This window comes from Sorghum bicolor, chromosome 4, assembly GCF_000003195.3.
Source record: "Sorghum bicolor cultivar BTx623 chromosome 4, Sorghum_bicolor_NCBIv3, whole genome shotgun sequence".
NCBI lineage: Eukaryota > Viridiplantae > Streptophyta > Magnoliopsida > Poales > Poaceae > Sorghum > Sorghum bicolor.
Genome location: NC_012873.2, coordinates 63,727,510 through 63,749,043, shown reverse-complemented (window position 1 = coordinate 63,749,043; position 21,534 = coordinate 63,727,510). Strand labels below are relative to the sequence as shown.

The window sequence follows — 21,534 nt, the reverse complement described above, 5'->3', positions numbered from 1 at the left end:
TCATTGGACATGCTTGGATATACTTATAATTCAAATCACCAATCGCTAGCCATGAGAATCACGCCAAATATCCCTGTGGCGCCGACGATTCTTGCAATGACACATTCAATCCCAGCCACTTGAGATCAAACGGGGACTCTGATTTTCTCGTCGTCTATTCATACACGGGTACCTTGCTATGGAAGGAACATTCAATTCAACGGAGACATGATAAGTGCATGTATATGCAGAATATGATCTATTTTTCCTTTGCTTATGAAGAAAAGTGGTATAACCTTGCTTGTCTAATAAACTGCAATATCTTGATAATTTGCCACTTTACTTAGGGTTTGTAGTTATAATTTTAGTTTCTTGGTACAAACTCTAGAAAACCTGCAAAATGATAAACATAAAAACTCGCTAAAATAATTCTATTTTTACATTGCATGACGAAAACATGAAAACATGGCTTCTCAAGACTAAGTACTAAAATACCAGCTGACTAAATGTTTCATTGAAACACAAATCGTATTAGAGAAACTAAAACACAATAATTTTTCAAAGAAACTAGACCCTACCTGATGGAACTTTACAATTATTTGGACCCTTTTTATCTCATTGTGGTTCTCAACTCTAACACAATCTTCAATTCTATAATTAGCTTCATGCAACTATTTAGATCCACTCTATACACTAAGTGAACTATACACTTGCACCAATTGACTCCAGCTTTTATTCTCACCTGTAAAAAGGTTAACATGAGATTTGTGGCATTAACTCTAGAATCATTATATGTTGGTCTAACAAACATTAATCAGCAAGGTGAAACTAAAAACAATGTAATCTCACAACAACATGGAGTGAGGATAAACAACAACAATACAACATGACCAAGATGCCACACTTCACGGCATCTATAGGGCCTCCTTTGGAAAAAGAAAATAAAGGAAAAAAACACTATGATTCAAGTTCATACTCCCTCTATCCCAAAATATAAGTTGTTTTGTCTTTTCTATATACATCGCTTTGCTATATATCTAGATATGTCATATGTGTTATGTCTAGATACAAACATTTCAATTCAAACGCAGAATCCAAATATATATTCTAAACCTACCATTTAAAGATTTTCACTACGCAATACTACTCACTCCGTTCCAAATTATAAGACATTTTGTCTTTTCTAAATTTATAATTTTTCTACGCATCTAGATATACAATTATGTCTAGGTATGGAATAAAAACCATGTATCTAGAAATATCAAAATGTCATATAATTTGGAATAGAGAAAGTAGTAATCACTATGAGAATAAGATTCAAAGACCCTTCTATTTTTTTTTAAAAAAAAAAACCAAACTCTACATTCACTGAAATCCAGATTCTCACTTTGAGAATGAGATCCAAACATACGTTCTTAAATGAACTAAAAAACTGATACAGAAGATTTGATTTCAACAGCAAACAGCAAAACACGCGCGAATACGGGAGGCACAAATCAACAAGGCTTCCAACCTTGAGCAGAAACAATTAAGCAAGCAAGCCACCCACATCAGCAAACTGAAGGCGTAGAAAATGGAATGCAAACAGGAGCCATGTCCAATGTCGTCCTTAAGAAAACTGGCATAAAATTCGTTTCAATCCTGAATGAAATCAGCAGACAATGGAATCGAGCCCATAACCAACTGGGACGCGTGTCCAGCGCCTCGACCCGTCTCCCCGCCACGTCCTCTCTCTTCCCCTTCCTTCCGGCCTTCCCCACGGCCCCACCGGCCATTGCCTCTCCGGCCCACGCGACCTCCACTCCAACCGCACCGCGATGACGAAGCCGCCGGCACCGGCGGTTCCGTCGCCTGAGCCGCCGCCGCCGCCGCGCCTCGCCGGTGGGCGTGGGCCGCGCGGCCTCCGATCCCTGCCCGCGCTCTCCTACAACACCCACCGCGCCCTCGTCCTGGGGCTCACCTTCCTGGCCTACGCGCTCTACCACGCCTCCCGCAAGCCGCCCAGCATCGTCAAGCGCGAGCTCGCCCGGTCCTGGCCGCCCTTCGCCGACCCGGCGCTCCTCGGCGCCACCGACGTCGCTTTCCTCATCTCCTATTCCCTCGGCATGTTCGTCGCCGGCCACCTCGGCGACTGCCTCGACCTCCGCCGCTTCCTTGCCTTCGGCATGGTCACCAGCGGCGCCGCCGTGGCGCTCTTCGGCGCCGGGTACTTCCTCGGCCTGCATTCCCTCGTGTTCTACGTCGTCGCCCAGGTGCTCGCGGGCCTGCTCCAGTCCACGGGCTGGCCCTCCGTCGTCGCCATCGTGGGCAACTGGTTCTGCGGCCGGAGGCGCGGCCTCATCATGGGCGTATGGAACGCGCACACCTCGGTCGGGAACATCACCGGATCGCTTGTCGCCGCGGCCATGCTTGGGTACGGGTGGGGATGGTCGTTCGTGGTCCCCGGTGGGCTCATTGCGCTCGGTGGCGTCCTTGTGCTTTTCTTCCTCGCGCCATACCCCCAGTACGTCGGCTTCGGCCCCTCGCCGATTGAACCGGTCACGGATGAGAGCACCGACGGGGAGGACATCAGTGCCGCAGGTGGCGATGGGAAGGACAGACGGGATGCCGTCGGAATTTTTAAGGCACTAGCCATTCCCGGTGTGGTCATCTTCGCGCTCTGTCTGTTCTTCGCCAAACTAGTTGCCTACACGTTCCTGTACTGGCTCCCATTCTACTTGAGCCAGACTGGTAAGCCCGTGTTTTTTCTTTCAATGAGTTTGTTCCGTATCGATTAGAACTGGCCACAGCGGTGATCATATTTGATTAGATTGATATGAATTGTTACCTTCCTGCTCTGCATTTGGTTAGATTGTTTTTTTTTTTTTTTGAAAGATCCGTTACCGGCTTTCATTGATCTAGAAAAGAGCAAGTTACAGCATGAATTAGCGGCACAAGGCGCGCCGCTAATACAAATTGTTCAGGAACCAAAGAATGGTCCCAAGCCACCCCTGAATCTCTAATATTGATTTACATTAGTCAAATAATGATATGGTTCTTTGTGAAAGTTATCATATTTGCTTGTGATTGAATTCTGATTGGGGTGGACATGAACTTACATTGTAGAGTAGCACATGTGGTAGTTATGCTGCGGCAGTAGCATATTATGCTTTGCAGTATATCAGGCGTGCAAGAGATATATGTAGCACATAAAAAGGCAAAATGTGGTAGGAATTTATGTTCTGCTAGTCAACCAGTTTATCCTTACCCTGCATATCCTTTGTGCGTCTGTATAAGTTTCGTCAGAGGTTCAGAGCTGATCGTTTCTTTTACTGAAGTTTGGAATGGACTAACAATAACGTAACTTGCATTTTGATTTGAATATACCATGACTCACATATTTTTTATCTGTTGTTCTGTTTATTTGAGTACAACTTGCATTTTCAAGTCAAATGTATCAATATCTGTATTATACTATTATCCATAATGCATTGTAGTGGCTCCAGATGACTTGTGTGATTGTCTTGTAACCTTTTTTTTGGTGGAATTACTAATACTGTGCAGGACATCTGACTTTATTAGCTACTATACTTCATATTTGGATGCAACATTTAAAATGACACGTCTTTTAATACTGTATTTCTTTTTCCAGCTATTGGAGGCCAGTATATGTCAGCTGCATCTGCTGGATATGTATCAGTTTTGTTTGATGTAGGTGGAATAGTTGGGGGAGTTCTGGCCGGCTTCATATCTGACCAGCTCAATGCTAGGGCAACCACTGCTGCAGTTTTCATGTACTTGGCGATTCCATCTCTTTTCCTCTTTCATGCATATGGTAGTACCTCAAAAGCGACAAACATTGGATTGATGATGATCAGTGGCCTGTTTGTTAATGGACCTTATGCTCTCATAACAACTGCTGTTTCTGCTGATTTGGGCACTCACAAATCCCTTAAAGGAGATTCTCGTGCATTGGCCACGGTAACGGCAATTATAGATGGGACAGGATCTCTTGGTGCTGCATTAGGACCATTCATAACGGGCTTCATTTCAAGGAAAGGATGGGATTCAGTATTCATAATGCTTGCACTTTGTGCACTGGTTGCTGCTGTGTCGTTGTCAAGTCATGTGAAAACAGAAATTCCTCAGATCATCCAGAAGTGGAGAAATCGATCAACCAATACGCAGGATGGAAATGCAGGTAATGACTATAGGCAGTAGTGTTTCATATGTCCCATTCTAAATACTATCATAAAAGCTTAGTGATTTAGTATATTGTGCTGATGTTCTCCTTGCTCTTTGTTTAATAGATCCTGGTGTTCAGCCACTTCTAGTGGACGAAAGTTGACGGGGAGATCTTTCGGTGCTGCTCCTAGTGCGCGACAGTTTTGTCATGTTGTTGTAAGTGAGGTAGTGTGATGGTTCTGGAGAAAAGCCAAATGAGACCATGATAAGGAAAGGGTTCCTGTCCCTAATGCTTATTGATTTGAGCAAACAAGGAGTGGGATATAATCTTTTTTCTCAAAATGATGGTATAGCCCATCGCAGTAGAAATTTTGGATACATTAAATCTGTTGTATAAGAATATACTGTATATCTTTAGCGTATCAAATGTACTTCAGGGATTTAGATGAACCTAGGAAGATAGAACAATGACTTATTACAGTCTAAAATACAGATGAAGGCTGTGTGCACTCTGTTCGGCTTGGCTGGAAAAATGACTGATGCTGATTTGTTTTGAGAGAAAAATACTGTTATTTCGCTGAAACGGTATGGCTGATAAGTTGCCCTTTGATGGTAACTGTTAGAATCCCTGATGGACATTTTGCAGTAGCGTGTCGGAATGACCAGCGTTCTGCTACTTTTATTTTGTGACCTAAGCTGACATTTACACTTGCAGAACCACTAAGAAGTTGATTAAGGGGAGTCGGGTGAAAAAAAAATGGGTGAATGAAATATTAACTTTCCATTGGATCTTGCAGACATATATGCTTTGTGCCTACTCTGAAATCGAAACACGAAACTGTTAATCTTTCCAAAACAAAGAAGCCCCAGCCCCACCATTTCAGTTAGCAAATAACATTACACTACAGCAGTATCACACACAGTCCGATTCTACAGGTTGCTCCTGAAGTTCGTTAATTACCACCTGCACATCGGAGGCCTCTGAGGAAGGACTTGAAAATCTAGCAGTGCGTACAATCACAACTGCTCAAGCAGGCAACTAGTAGCCCAGTAGCAACTGGAGGCAACAGGCCACAGAGAAGACGTACCTGGACCAACGCACCACTGAAATTAGCGATCCAGCAGAAGAAGAAAACCTGTAGGGAAGCATGCATGGACAACACGAAGTCACGGGCGGATCTCGGGGACAACCGGGGGATCCAGTCCAGTCCGCGGCATCGGTTTTGTGAGGGGAAAGCCCGTGGGCCTAAGGGCAACTCGGTCCTTTGTTTGGGCCGTGTCTGCTCTGGGCCTCTGGCCTTCTTGGCTCCCAGCTTTCGACCGCAGACCAACCTGTACGCATACCACTCGCAAAAAAAAAAAAAAAAAACTGTACGCATACGGCAAAAATCCGCTGGTTTCACCCAACAAGTTTCTTTTGTGCTCTTCCACTCATCAATGCTTGGATCACGGAAAGTTTGGTCGGGGCCGGCAGCACCCGCCGCGTGCACCCAATATCATCGCTGTCCCAGCTGCAGAGGAGCTGCTCCGGTCGGCCAGCGAAAACTTGCCACGCCGTGCAAAGAAGATATAGAGCAGGATCCGGCTTTGATTCAGCCGATCGGTCATTCATCAGTAGACGAGAAGTAACTCTTTGCCCAGATTCCACTCCAATTTACCGGCCGCCAAATTCCAACACTACGGAAACACAGCAGGTGGCCGGGGAAGGAAAAAGCTCTCCTCTTTTATCTTTGCAGTACAGCAACGGATACGTCTCACCGCACCTCCTGCCGCCGCGCCCGCGCACGTCGTAATAACCATAAGACCCTGTTTAGTTTCCCACTCAAAAAATTTTCATCTATCACATCGAATCTTTGGACACATGCATGGAACATTAAATATAGATAAAAAAAAATAAACTAATTACACAGTTTAGTTAAAAATCGCGAGACGAATCTTTTAAGCCTAGTTAGTCTATGATTAGCCTTAAGTGCTACAGTAACCCACATGTGCTAATGATAGATTAATTATGCTTAATAGATTTGTCTTGCAGTTTCCTGACGAGCTATGTAATTTGTTTTTTTTATTAGTTTTTAAAAATCTCTCCCGACATTCTTCCGACATATCCGATGTGACATCAAAAAAGTTTTTCATCTACAGTCTAAACAGGCCCTAACCAACAACCCACGACCACGAGCCGGCCGGCGAGAAATCAACCTGCGGGAGGCGGAGCGGCCAGCCAACGCCGACACGCGCCGTCCTGTCCTGTCCCTTCCTCTGCTCAAGCCTGGCTCAAGGTGAAGCACACAACGCCTCGCACATACTCTACTATCACTGGCCTGCACTGCAGTACACAATACGCAGTGACAACTGCTCTGCAGTTGCTCACCCAGCTGTGTGGTGAATAATGGTTGGTCACGCACTTCAGTAGCGGTGGTTGGGAGGAGGAAGACGAAGGACGACGGATGGGGATCGTCGAAAAGGTGACGGACGGATGGAATATGGTCGCTTTGCTTCTCTTGCAATGTACCCCACCCACCCAACCTTGTCATCACTCTAGCCACGTTACTGTCACTGGGATCAAATACTACTGCTAGCTGTTTGATTATTATTTTTTTATGTATAATAATAATAATAATAATTTGATCCATCGGCTCGTGCCTCGACTCGTGGTGGGTGCAGTGCAGCTACCTATATATCCAGGCCAGGCCACTAATTAATGTGCGCGTCATAATACTAATTGTACTGCCCGTACTCGAGACCGTGCGAGCAGCAGCTAAACAAGCGCCCTCACTCAGGATATGCTGATCGAGGAGGTCGTCCAGGCTGTGGTTGTTGGTGCAGTAGGCCGGCCTCGTGGTCATGGGCCAGGATACATATATATGATCCAGTTGGTTTGCGAGTCACTGTCACCTGCATATATAATTTCAGTGATCGATCGAGCAGCAGTGCCACTGGCCAGTGATCGAGTGATTATATTCAAGGGATGGCTTTGCTGCATGCACCTGGTTGGTAGCTAGCGCGATCAGATCTTTGTGAAAACTAGCTATGTGCGTGTGGAGGTGTGGGCGTGCCGGCCATTGGGCATTGGCATCTGTTCTGCACATAGGAAAGGGAAAAGCCTCATCGCGGCTACTACCTCTGCTCTGCATCGATCTGTGGTGTGGTTCAGCATACAGCTTCAGATGTGCATGGGCGGCCGATCGTAGTACAATTGTGCTACGTACAACCACCCACGCGTGCGTGTGGTGGTCTCTGCTCGATCTCAGAGCGTACCTAATAACCTACCGCATTGCATTGTCTGTAGCCATACTTAGCCTCCTGTGCGAACTGAACCTGCTGGTGCCTGCACAGAACTGTGGACAGTGCGCTCTAGTTAGCCAAGACCCTGTTTCCGATTACGAACTCGAATTCAATACATAATCTGAAGGGGGTCTTATCTGACAATGGGATTGTGCGTACGGACGCTGCAACGATCACAAATGCACAAGTGCTTGTGCTTCACATTCATCGATTCACAGATCCGAGCTGGCGGCAGCAAGTGCCAGGACTTGCTTCAGAGTTGCACAAGATCGCTGTCAGCTAGCCTTGACCAGTACGTCCATCATCAGAGATCGTCTGCGTACAATTTGGACCGCACCAACACCTGCCTACACTACACATATGTTTCCATATATATTTCCGATCCCCGTCGGTGTCCAAGCGATTCGTTGGCGCTTCAAGTCACCGCGCTGTTCTCTCGCCAACCGAAGATGCTGCTGCTAGGTCGTCTATTGCCACACGGCGGCAATGCAGCCGGCAATGCAGGCAGCCTCGCTAGTCGCTAGCTAGCTCCTGGGTCACGCAACGCAAGGCCACCACCGGCCGGCCGGTGCAGTGCTATGCAACTGGCATCGATGATGCCGCGCGCCGCACACCGTACCAGTGGTTGAGGGATCCATGGATGGATGGAGATTGGAGATGACACGCCCTGAGAATGAAAAGACATGATTTATTTTGTATATTGGTATGATAATGGGTGTGGTTGTTGCCATGCATGCAAACCCTACCTAAATTTGCTAAAATATAATCCTTAAAACGTTCTACTATATTATATATATAATGATGATCTGGAAAAGCCGGTTGCTTTGCCTTTACCTTTAGTTAGTAGACCCCCTTTTGCTTCTTTAATCATTGATCTGAGGCGGCAGGAGTGACATGCTCGCTCTTTATTATTGTAATGCTGCCCGTTGCATTAGCCCTAGCTTGACAGCCTAGAAATGATGGTACATAATGTTCATGAAAAGAGTTTGGCTTCTTACTGCAGCTAATTTGTTCTTAGAGAACAAATAATTGTATAAGATTGGGACAGGAACGAGTGAATGAGTTATGCATGATCCTTTAAGCCTAGATAAGATGATGCCAAAGTGTTTCAAAAGCATATTATGATGTTATAAAACTCCACAACATATTGGGAAGAAAGCGCAGAATAAGGAATAGACAAGCGATAATTAACCCATTTCATTATTTGATTCTAATTGGACTTGACTTGAGCAATTTTCTCCCCTCTTCTACATTTTAATCTTTTTTGGCCCTTACATAAAGACCCAATGGGCATGTGTCTTTTTTGTTTAGTTCGGCCTCCTGAATAGCACATCACCCGCCACCGGGCATCCTCTCCACGTGGCGCTTTCACCTCTTGCCTTCCTTCTCCCATTACCAATGCCTTCCTCTGCTAGATCCATCACTACCTTTGACGCGGGCTCTCCAGTCATTTTTACCTCACCTTCTCATCCATCCCTCATGACTTCCTATTGACCCCAACCCCACTCTGCGACCTACTGTGTTGAGATAAATCTTCCTATGACTAGCATTTTCTAAAATCGCAGCACTCAATCTCAGAATCCTAACTACAAGCAACCTTATAAAAGTTGAGGAAGACATTCATAGAAGGGGGAGACAGAAAAGAGAATTTCAAGTATGATGGCGGAAATTTTTCCTATGTGATAAAGCTTTTCCTTAGCTAATGTTCACAACAACTCTTTTGGGCGAATGTTCTCTCTATAACTTGACGCACTAGAAATTAGGTGTTTTCCTTTTGGCCGAGCTGCTACTTTTCCCTTCTCGTGCATGCACTATTGAAGCAAAGGACACGCAGACAAATTAATTGTTCAACCTCCATGGCACAACCGTCACCCTCACCTCAGGAGCAAAAAGGTTAGGGCAGAAAAAAGGCTACGGATCAGCTGCCGAGCTGGGCAGCTGGCATTTGCTGCACCAACCGATGCAAGGGCAAAGATCCGGCCATCAGCATTCAGCTCACACACATGCATTCGTTTACGCGTAGAAACAGCTACGACGTCGTCGTAAACTCGTCCTGCATGTACCCTTCTCACTCTCAGATACTCCATCGGCGTACGCAGATACGTTTGATAAGTACAAAGATTATGTTACTAATAATCCAAGTACTTGGCAAAATAGTTTATACTGTGACCGTAAACGTACTCGACCTCCACCTTGATTGCGAGCTTAGCAAGCTGCACCACAGTGAGTGGGAGTGTGGACAGTGAGCTGGCTAGAGGTTAAGCTTGCTGATCGCCGCCACGCAGCCCACGCTATTTAAGCATCACTCACCCGCTCGCTTCCTCCCACTGCTCGAGCTCGCTCAGCTCAAGGAACCCACGGAACGAAAATGGCGCCTCTTCTCCGCCCTCTCGTGCTCGCGCTCCTGATCGCCTCCTGCGCAGCGCAGCAGTCACCGCCGGCGCAGCCCCCGCCGACGCCGAACGCGCCACCGTCCAACTCCCCACCCCAGGCGCCTCCAGCCGGCAACCCGCCGCCGGCGCCCCAGGCGCCTCCGGCAGGCAACCCGCCTCCCGCGCCCACCGCCACTCCTCCTCCGGCTCCGACGTCCACGCCGCCCCCGGCACCACCGACCACTCCTCCCCCGGCTCCCACGACGCCGCCCCCGGCCCCGCCGACCACTCCTCCTCCAGCGCCCACCACGCCGCCTCCGTCACCGCCCGCAAGCCCGCCACCCGCTCCCACCACCCCGCCGCCGTCTCCCCCGGCGAGCCCGCCACCCGCTCCCGCCACCCCGCCGCCGTCTCCGCCCATGGCGCCGCCTCCCGCCACGCCCCCTCCCCCCGCCACCCCGCCGCCACCGGCCGCCGCGCCCACGCCGGTCCCGAGCGTCGCCCCGACGCTCCCGCCCGTGGCGACACCCGCCGCGTCCCCGAAGAGCCCCAAGGCGCCGAGCCCCGCCGCCGCCACGTCCCCGGCGCCCTCGCTCTCGCCCACGGGCACGCCGACAGGCGAAGACTCGGGTGCGAGCGCGCGCGCCGCAGGATTCGCCACGGTCGTGGCGTTGGCGGGCGCCGTCCTGCTTTGAGTAGTAGACTCCGACTCCGACTCTTCCTCCCGGCGATGTCGTCATCCCCTCCCCGTGCCTCGACGTTGCTGCGCTCCATTTCCATTTCATCTCTCTTTTTTTTCTTCCTTTCGTGTTGTTATTTAATTTTACCGGCCCTATGATCGATTCTTGATGTATGATGATGATGATGCATTGGTTAAGTTGCTTTGGATCCGCGGGCGGGTGGTGGTTAGTGTTCTGCCCGCGGGTGTCGATCGCCCTGTACTTTTACCGCACTTCATTTTGGTTCTATAGAGAGAGGATTTGTGTATATTCTGGTGGTGCATTATTTCTATGGCCGTTGAATAAATTCTCTGTGCAGCTTATTTATCGTGATTCGTGATCATGTATACAGAATTACAGATTCACTAGATCTTGACGACCTTAATTACTAGTACCGGTGCTGAAAATTTCGTTGTCCTTGGTACCGTGTTGGACTATAGATCGATCGATCCCATGCATGCGAGCATTTCAATGTGTTGGTTCAAAACTCAGGGTAGTAGAGTATAATGTATACCATGGTACATTGGCAGACGGCAGTGCAGGTACGTAGTACGATTTGTATGAAATAGCTATAGCTGCGAGCATGTCTATCAGTCTATTATGTGAGTGTCCACGTGACCATGTCCAGTCTTCGTGCTGTGCTGGTTCGGATTCAGAGTTGGTGCAGTTACCACGGCGCGTTTGCAGGTAGGAAGAGTACAGTAGATAGGAGGAACACGTCCATGTGAGTGACCATGTGCAGCTGTAAAAAGCACGGACGCTTTTAGATCACGAAAAAAATTTCCCGTCTTGCTTGGATCTAGATGCGGAAAGCGGGAAATGATATGGGCTGTACTATTTGGAAAAAAAAAAAACGCTGACAGAAACTAATGCGTCCTTGATGTAATCACTACCGTCTGGGACGTTCTTCTGAAAGAAAAAAAAAAGGTAGACACAAATTAATTGGGCCTTTTCTGTTTTGATGAACAAACAGAGACCAGCCGCTGGGCCCAACATGAATTAGTCTGGTGTCATGAAAAAGAAAAAAGCGGAATAGTACCAGAAGTCATTTAAGCTGGAAGGGAAAAAAAACTACTACTTCATTCGTCTAGCTTTTCCCTGAGAAACTGCGGAGTTTACCAAATTGTAAAAATCAGGTCATAGTTTTTACACAGTGAGCTTGGAGTAAAAAAACCCAGTGTCCTCCGATTCAAGCGTGCCCCCACGTACGTCCTTTCATCACCTCAATTTCGCATTATTTACGTACCCGCGCTCAACAATATAGAGCCCTCGCTGGATCTGTAGGTTGAGTTGGCCTTGTTTAGTTCTCAAAAAAATTTGCAAAATTTTTCAGATTCTCCGTCACATCGAATCTTTAGACACATGCATGAAGTATTAAATATAGATAAAAATAAAAACTAATTACACAGTTTGGTCAAAATTGACGAGACGAATCTTTTGAGCCTAGTTAGTCCATGATTGGATAATATTTGTCAAATACAAACGAAAGAGCTACAGTGTCGATTTTGCAAAATATTTTGAAACTAAACAAGGCCTGCACAGCAAAGATATATGTTAAATCTGGACATGCATCCACTGCACGTGAAATGATTAGAAATCTTCTCACCAACCAGCAGGCAACCATTTGCTAGCGATCAGCCGATCACCGAGCATGCAGTTGCCACGACACGAATGTACTAGTGCTACACTCAATCAAAGTTTTGATGATGCAGGGCCACGCCCACGCCTCTGGAAAAAGCGGTGGATCGAGGACACAAGCGGGCAAACACCGGCACCGCAGTGCCAACGTGACATGCCGGCGGTTGGTGGGGAGGTAGCGGATACTTGGCGGGATCAGAGGACCGAGGTCGCGCCGCGCCGCGCCGCGCCAGCATGCATCACCGTGAATGAATTGAAGGTGATCGCCCCGCCCGCCCGCCGCCAGCCGATGATGGACCCGGGGACGCGCGTACCGGCGCAGATCGCTGTCCGTGTGTCGTGTCGCCCCTGCGCGGCTGCGCCACGTCGCTCAAGTACGGCGCCAATACCCCCCACCGCAGGGGCGAAGCCAGCCAAAAGTGGCGCCGGGATCAGTACTCAGTACTAATATACATTAGGGTCTTACGTAACAGTAATTATTACTGAGTTTTTATAAATTTATTAGGGTCAGTTGATCCCAATAACAAAGCCTAGCTTCGCCCCTACCCGCCGCCGGCCGGCCGGCCGGGCCGCCATCGCTTCGGAGACACGCCATGCATGCGCGTGGGATGGGATCATGTCATCATGCATGGGAGTGGGACATGCGGATGGGATCCTGCTGCCATTGGTGGATCATTGGATTTGGATGAGTGCGCGGTACACAAGGAAAGGAATAATCCGTCGGAGCTGTGCCGCGGGTTGCCGGCCGGCGACTATACCTGCAAACGGGGCGGTTAGGAGCGCTCCTAATCCCGACCCCACGCCCCATCTAAGGCAAAACAGGTTCACGGGTCGAACCTTTCAGTGCCCACGTCTGACCCGCATGATCCGTGGTTAACCGGGGGTCGAACCATATGCGTTCCTGCTGCTCACCTACCTATATGGGTAGGTATCGCTGATGCTTACGTATAGTTCACTGCTGCTGACCGTTGTTTCATCGTCAACATGTGGATAATTTGACCAGGAAGCAAGCTTAATAGCCATGAACTATCATATCTTATTATCATCAAGGGAAATAAAAAAGAAACAAATTATACAGAAAATAGTTTAGAACATGGACCAACAATCTTAACGGGGGTGGATCATTTATTAAAACAGAGTTTAAGATTCATTACTACAAATAGTTCAGAACGTAGATAACCTCTCTTGATACTTGAGAACATTCACTACGGAAAGTGTATTTCCATTGCAGGGAGGGAAATAAGCATATCATTTACATGACCATGAGAACATTTATCCTACAAATAATTTCAAAATGATAGGTGGCTAGCAAAATAATTCAACAAGATCACACTGACAAACAAAAATTCATTTTTTAGGAAAATAACAGGATCAAAATCCCTAATAGCAATAGCAGCTTTGAGCAAGCCTCATGCATCTTCTGAACATTATGGTGTGAGAATCTCAAGTCTTGGAACATATGCATGCCAAGCTGCATAACATTGCATACAATTAGTTAGCAAATTCATGATAGTAGAAGTACAGTTAAAGCTCATATGCTAACTTCTAAATCACATCAGCATATGAGTTAGTACTGCATACATGAGGGCACACAATTACAAACAAAGACACAATGATTGAAAATGATATGAAAAATGACTCATTTCTCTGCTCTTGGGGTAATATATTGTAAAACTAGTATAGTATACCCAACAAGCAAGAAGGCATAAGGACAGAAGTAATATTTACCACACGGTTACTCCATTTAGCAAAGTAAAATACTGACTTATCTGCTCACAAAGAGTCATATGCATACCCTAAAGCCTTAAGTAAATAATATTCACTCGCAACTAACATTCTCCAAACAATTTGCAGATAAACACATAGACTGTAAATTGCAAATACTTATAATTAAAATATCTTGTAAATTCAAAGATACAACATTTTGAGCTCTAAAACCAAGAAAAGTAAATCACATCTACGTCCTGTTTATCAAAATTGCTATTAGGCATGTCCAGTGAGATGCCAACACCAAATAAATATGCTATACTTTCAATTGCAGCAGTTGCGGACATGTATTACCGAAGCTATTTTTTAAAAAAAAAACATCGCTTAAGGTTGAGAGAATGAGGAAACTTCATGAGATAGGATGAAAATAAAGACAGTCTCTTCATGAGATAGGTTGTTATCCAAAAATGCAGTAGAATTCATCAGCAAATAGGTTTCGCTGCAAAAAATGCAGTGTGGTCCTGAGAACTCTCTTCAGACTACCACAAAATTGACTAGACAACACTCTAAAAGCACAGTGACAAAGTCAAACAGTGGTGGAGCTCGCACCAAAATATAGGAGGGGCCATTTTTCCCATACAAGTTATATTATAATATATTTCATAGATGCTATACAGGGTCTGGTTCTAAAATCTACTCCCCTAAACACAACACATGAATCTATCTGTTGTTGCTTACCTTGCTTTTGTTTCAGTTCAGCTAATAGAGCAAGAATTGGAGATTGGTCCACAACTGATTCATCTTTTTTCCTTTTGGATTAGTGATAAATGGGTTTTGTTTAACCATTCCTAAAAGTAGACCGTGAGTGACCATAAACCAGTTCACAAGTTCAATACTCACAATATCGGATTCGAAATTTGGGACATGGGAGCATGTCTGCCAAGTGCCGCAGAGCTCCAACCCGGTCAAGGAATTAGGATGCAGAGTCTAGAACTCTGGATGAACGGACAAGCTAGCGGAGGCCACAACACAGATTGTTTACTCGTGCAAGCATCCATCCATAGGGTGATTCAATGACTGTAATTGCTGTGGTTTGCATGCTGCTGCAGTTCTTTCCCGGTAAGAAAGCCAAGACTCAAGAGTGAAGTCTGGCATACAGAACTATTGGACTTCAGACTTCAGCTCACCTAGGCAATCAATCGAATCACTAAAAAAAACTTTTAGTGCAAGGGGGGCGCTCCCCAGGTTGGTCTGGCTGTAGCTCCGCCAGAACTCTGGTCCTCACATTTGGCCAATCCATGCCCTGAACGGTGATTGCTCTAACAACTAAGATCAGGTAATGAAATCCACCTGAGGACATTTTGACAGGACGCATCACGCATCAATGCAACAAGGGAACTCACAAGGACTAGCACCTTCTTCCCATTAAAACAACAACACTTCCTCCCATTCACGTATATGATTTAGTATAGGCAAAAAGAAGCTCAAGCCCATAACTGGAACCCTGGATCGAAATCAGACGAGATGGCAATGAGAATAAATAAAAAAGAAATATATCTACCTCCACCGAGCAGAGAGGTGTCGAGGATGGAGCCTTCACCACTGCCGCCGTCGTCGCCGCTGCCGCCGCCAGATCTGTGACGGGCAGGGAGGTACTCGTGCGCAGGAATCCAAGATAAGGCCGTAGTGTGAGGGAAGTGGCGGAGGAGGAGGATGAGGAGGGCGGTGGCGGCAGCAGCGACGACGACGACTGGGCAGTGGGCGGCGGTGAGCAGCTGAAGCTACGAGGGAGTCGGAGGGTCAACCCGAGGATCACCGGGGGTCGACAGGGTCACGACCCTTTAGGCCCTCTTCTGCTCTGGGTCGACCCGATTCGATCCATTGGCTAATTCCAGGTGCGGGTCGGCTTTAGAAACGGGTCGAACCGAACCCGTTGCAGGTATACCGGCGACGGCGAGGCTCATGGGCCATTGGGAGTCGCACTGCACGCGCAGATTCAGCGCATGCATTTCGCATTTTTGCACCACGGATTCGGCAAGCAGATTCAGCATTTTCCCACCCGGGGCTGCCTCTCCACCGGGCAAAAGTAGAGTCTGCTTCTCTCGGCTGTCTGAGCGAAGGGCACGTCGAGTTTTTCGGTTGTCTCTAAAGCCGTTGGAGCGGACGAGCGAGCGGCGCCGGTGCGTGCCTGAATGAAATGGCGCTACGCGCGCAGAAATGCGTCCCGGTTCATTGGGGCTAAGCTGTCGTTTTCGCCGATGATGAAAGGCGCTTTCAGCAGCCTGATGATGGTTTCTCGCTTCCGCCTTGCATGCAGCATGCACATAAATGGGGAGCAAGGTGTGGTTGGACGGGCCATGGCGCCATGATGCGGCCGTGGAGCCGTCGTCAGAAACGCTGAGCACGACCGAGGTGCTAGGATTAATGCTCTGCAGTCTCTGGACCATGAAGTCCATGAGTTCAGGTCGTGAGGATAGGTATGGGGTTAGAGATTTGTGGTGCAAAACTCAAGCCTACTCTTATCCGTGTTCAGGATAGGCCGGTTGCCCGGTAGGTGTGGAAATGGATTTTTTTTTCCCTAGGTAGAAATGGATATGCCCAATTATCCATTTTGTCTGATTCCTAAAACTTTAATATAAATATAGATACTAAAATAGATGTGTCTTTTTGTGAAAAGGATCAAGTTGTATTATATTACAATACAGTAAAGAAATGTTACAATCTTAAACAATAGTTTGCTCAACACACTAGAGAACTAAAGAGCCAGACTAATAAATGACTTATCTCTTCGCTATACTCTACTTCGTGTAGATAACCCCCGACTCGAGTACATGGTTTTTAAGACGTTGTCTAGTCGTCCATGTGCTAAAAAACATTTATCCATCCTCATCGCCTCAACCACAAAATCAATAATCTGAGAGCTGAAGAGGAAGAAGAGAGAGGAAGAACAAACGTGAGGACTATGCAAGGATAAGCACCCGTCTCTCCTCCCATCCCCATGGGCTCTAACTCTTGTGACCATCGTACCTTTCTTCTCTATCTACCTTATGTGACATTGGAGATAGAGGGTCCTTGAAGGGGCAACAATAGAGGATTTAGAAGGGGGCGGTACCAGAAATGAGAAAGGGGGAGGTGGGGAGGAATGGTTGTGACATCAATAATGGGTGATATGGAGAGAGACAAGCGGATGACCAAAAGTAGGTCATGCAAAATGTCAAGATGGCTATATGGGTTGGTTGCAACGGTGAGCCTTTTTTGTCCCTTGTCCTTCTTATTTTAGTTTTTCATTTTCCTTTTAATCCCTCATCCATCCTACTGGTTTGATATTCTTGTAAATCATATCGCGTCATATGGCATCGTCATAATTCTCTTTATGATTTGCATAGATGTCGTCTAGGCAATTCGAGTGAGTGGCTTGCCACGTCTCACCTTGTTGACTTAAACCATGCTCGTCGACACCTTCCTACATTGACAATTTCGTCTACTAAAAAACTTAAGCCTGACCTATGAAGATAAGATATCCTTTCATTGGCTCCATTCGGTGAACAATGATAGGCCCTCTCTGTATGCTAAATAGGTGCAGGGTGTGTGTGCACGTACTTGAGATCTATCGCCTCAACCATTTAGAAGTGCTCATAGAATTAAGGTGTGCAATAAAGAGGCACCAGAGGTGACTTTGTTAATCTCAGATCGATTTACCAGCTTAGTTCTTTTGAAGTGTCTGTACAACTAAGATATTTGTGGCATATATATAGGATAGAATACTCGTGCTAGTTTTCTTTTTGAACATACTACTACTCAAAGAGGCCTAGAACTCAATAATGGTGATAAAGACAAATTCTATCAGCAAAAGCAGCTTGTCGTGGCCGGCAACTAGGCAAGAGAATCAATATATCGCACTAGCTTGTCGCGACGCAAGAGAATCTACGGTTGCGGCATTGAGTCAGAATATCAGACCTAGATAGATGGGCGAGATAGAGATGACGATTGGTCATTGGTGTCCCGTGTCCACCGATTGGGTCAAAATCCAATTAGTTATTTGGATATGGAAGGGGGCAAAAACCGCAAGTAATATGGGCTAGGAAATGAAAACACAAGGACATGAAAAATGAAAAGAAAATAAAAAGGGTTCGTATGGAGCTTCTAGAACCTAATCGGGTGGTAGCCAAAGCCTCATAGCTATGGCTCACGAGGGCACCACCCTAGGTACACCAAAGCATCACCAATTCCCTCATCCTGCTCTACTGCTAGGAGATTTGGAAGCATCGCAATGAGGTGGTCTTCAGGAACTAAGAGCCCAGTGTAACCCGCTTGATCGTCGCCTGCAAGGATTCCTGGTGCACCTGGTGTTGTCGGATATCCAACAGGAACATGACGATTGCCGGGAGATGGAGTGCCATTTTTTATAATATGTAAATGCTTTCTTGCCCTGTAAATCTCACTTTATGTACATGGTTCGCCATAGCTGTAACCCTTTGTAATCGAAGATCATGCCCCTACCACCCACCAACGTTGCCGGGATCAGTGGAATGAAATTAGGTGGAGATTGATTTTGATTCCCCGTCGTTAATCTCAAAAAAAAAAAAGAAAACAAAAGGAAAGAGGATCGAGTCCAGTAGTCCACTAGACTGAAGCAAGTGGTGTCAATGTATTAAATTTTCAAATTCGTGCAAATTTGATTTCAAATTCTATGAGGCACGTAAATTTAGTATCAAATATCAAAATCTCTCTGCTGTGCAACAGCTTGGCCCGTGATGGGTAACCCAATAGGCAGAACTAGGGGTGGTATGAATTTGGATCGTCCAAATTTTGATTGGACATTTATTGATTTGGAATCTTGTATATACTTGGATAATGTCCATTTAAATTTAGATATCCATCCCCATGTGACCCATTGATTTCAAAAATCCATTGGAGAGCATACACGGACACACGGTCCCGTCCCTAAAATAGGGGATGGAACATCTCTCATTGCCTCACAAGTCACAACTAAACACACAAATTGAGTGTCTAACTTTTGATATGGGTATATAGCATAATTCGATTGGCATAAAAGTAAACATGTGAACGCTTAATTTAATTCTAAAGTCCAACTTTATGCATGGGATCAAGATCAACATGTAGTACTACTTTTGCTTTTATTAGAACGTCATGAATTAGATTGGGCTTTTTTTAGAATGAATTAGACAGGGCATTAGTTATTAGGTACTGAATGTGGATTGAATCTTATGTAGATTTAATTAGATTTTTCCATCCAGATTTGAATTCTAATCCAGTACCAGCTCTAGGCGGAAGAGAGGAGTAAGAACCAAGGAGTAAGAATGATCGTACATTTATACAGCCGGAGTCTCGAACAAGCCATTCGCGAGCATAAACGTGAAATTCAGAGTGCGTAATAAATAGTAAATAAACACAATGGGCCAGAAGCCCACAAGCCTCCAACAACCAACGGGAAAAGCATGGAAACAGCACTGCCTCTTGCCTAGCCCATCAGGGCGAGCCCAGCGAGGCCCGCGGCGCCGGCCAACATGCCCATAGCGAGCCGGGCCTCCCCACCGCAGGCAGCGGCAGCGCTGCTCGATGTGGGCTTGGTCGCGGTGGGCGGCGACGTCGCGGTGGGCGTGGACGTGGACGGCGTGGTCGTCTCCGGAGGCGTGTCGGCGCCGGGCGCCGCCGGCGTGGTGGGCGGGGATGACGACGCCGGCGGGGTGGTGGCGGCCGCAGCGGGGACCGTGACGGCGAGCTTCATGCCGTTGCCGCAGTGGCCCGCCGTGCCGCAGATGAAGTAGCGCGTGCCGGGCGCCGTGAGCGCGATCTTGGTGTTCTGGTCGCTGTAGGACTGGATGGCGTTGCTGGCCGAGCACGCGTTGAAGTCCGCGGAGCTCACCTCCGCCACCGTGTGCATCATGCTGTACTGGAACACTGCATGCACGCGTGCACTTTGTCAGCCTCAGCAGTGACCTTGACGACAGTTAAAAGCGTGTTCACTTGTCTCGAAAGTCATAATGCTATTCACAAATTATAACTAATTTATTATGGGAGAAAAACACTAATAGACTGATAAAAAAAGTACGACTTATGAGACAAGCGAAAGGGTAGAAGTATGTACTCACCTAGGTTGTCGCCAACAGCGAAGGTTTTGCCGCTCGCCCAGGTGGTGTAGTCGACGCCGCTGGTCCACCCGGACGAGTCGCCGACGGTGTAATCCTTGGCGTGCGCCGGAGCGGCGACGGCAGCGAGGAGTATCAGCAGACCTGCCATGATGGCGGCAGCCATGATGATTGCAGACAGCTTAATCAAGAACACGGACCACCCGGCTGGCTTTGTTAGATGGACACAGGTAGACTTTGGCAGATGGCCTGCTTTGCTTAGCTGATGGTGGGCACCACTGTGAGTGCGGTGACTTGGAGTGATCATCAATGGTTATATAGGACTGCGAAGCGATGCAGGTGCTAACTAAAAGTGATTTGGTAAGTTTTGGTGGAGTTGGTTTTGAGTTATGCTCGTCACCAACTCTGCCGCCCTGGCGTCCCCGGATTCCCTGGACAATTCATGCTGATGCACGGACCAAAACCAACAAATTTGAGCTACGCGCGCCACCTATAGATGATTTTGTGTATTTTATTTCATGGAGTTGATGGAATGGCGTCTCTGCTTGTTTAGGATTCCATAGCTACTAGGCACTCTCACTAATCACTACTCACATGCAGTCCAATAACTATCTAACGCTAAGCGACGTGAAAACGACTGCGAATCACAGGGAAACTACGCAAATTTTGGTTATTTATCACACAGGTGCTCTCAACTGCTTTACAACTTTCAGCACATCGACGTGAAAACAGCTACGAATCACAGGGAAGGCTGGAAGCCGGCCGCAAATTTTGGTCATATGTCACACAGGTTCTCACCTGTGTTGCAATTAACTTTCAGCGCGCACACAAACAGATGACAGATGTTTTCTATAAAAATAACTGTTTGTTGTCTCTGATTGAACCTGTTTTTAATTCCTATAAGAACCTTAACAATTTCTTTTTTTTTTTCGTTTGGGCTGATTCAGCGGTGTTTTTCTCTCAGAATAAATCTGACAACAGTATTTTCTCTTCATTGTTTTTTTGGAGTGAACAGGAGGGGCAGAGCCCCTACTGAAATTTATTAGAAAAAAAGAAGGCTCTGAAGGTCAGCCAAGCAGTTACAAAGACAGACAGTATAGAGAAGGAGAGAAATTAAGAAACAAAGAAAGAAGTGGAGAACAAACTCCAAAGAAGAAAAACAAACCTGGCTAATCCATTTCCGAATCAAAGGGAAGTAACTCTGTTTTCCTCTTAAGAGCAAAAGCTCAAACTCTTTTCTGAAATCTGCATTGGTATTTGAGACCAGTGGGATGTGGCGAAAAATATGATCATTCCTGGCCTTCCATATGCACCAACACATAAGCACTATGATCTCCATGAAGAAAGGTGTAGCCAATTGAGCTTTGAAGCTTTGGAACAACTGAAGCACATCTAAATTTGGGTCAACTTGAATATTTAGCCAGCCCCAACATTGTACTGCAAATGGGCACATCAGAAACAAATGTAGTTTTTTAAGTGGGAGTTGTAATTATGTTGTATTTCTTTTTATTTTTCCTCGTCTAATAAAAATACGGTAAAAACTTTCTGCCGTCTTTCGAAAAA

General features: G+C 46.6%; 3 protein-coding genes and 1 long non-coding RNA gene across 4 annotated transcripts; 2 read left to right on the top strand and 2 right to left on the bottom strand.

Annotated features, from left to right (window-relative positions):
• LOC110434539 (putative glycerol-3-phosphate transporter 4) lies at positions 1,659-4,768 on the top strand. The gene is made up of 3 exons (XM_021458738.1): positions 1,659-2,709; positions 3,611-4,159; positions 4,269-4,768. Exons 1-3 carry the CDS (start codon positions 1,797-1,799, stop codon positions 4,304-4,306), a joined length of 1,500 nt encoding a protein of 499 aa, XP_021314413.1. The 5' UTR covers positions 1,659-1,796; the 3' UTR covers positions 4,307-4,768.
• LOC8076245 (vegetative cell wall protein gp1) lies at positions 9,794-10,492 on the top strand. Its single transcript, XM_021459606.1, has one exon. The coding sequence runs from the start codon at positions 9,794-9,796 to the stop codon at positions 10,490-10,492; it is 699 nt and encodes a 232-aa protein (XP_021315281.1).
• LOC110435006 lies at positions 13,255-15,925 on the bottom strand. Its single transcript, XR_002452656.1, has 2 exons — positions 15,423-15,925; positions 13,255-13,625 (listed from the first exon to the last, which is right to left on the bottom strand). It is a non-coding gene; the product is annotated as an uncharacterized LOC110435006 (long non-coding RNA).
• On the bottom strand, positions 19,164-20,265 carry LOC8076244 (uclacyanin-3). Its single transcript, XM_002452775.2, has 2 exons — positions 19,975-20,265; positions 19,164-19,783 (listed from the first exon to the last, which is right to left on the bottom strand). The coding sequence occupies exons 1-2, from the start codon at positions 20,135-20,137 to the stop codon at positions 19,344-19,346; spliced, it is 603 nt and encodes a 200-aa protein (XP_002452820.1). The 5' UTR covers positions 20,138-20,265; the 3' UTR covers positions 19,164-19,343.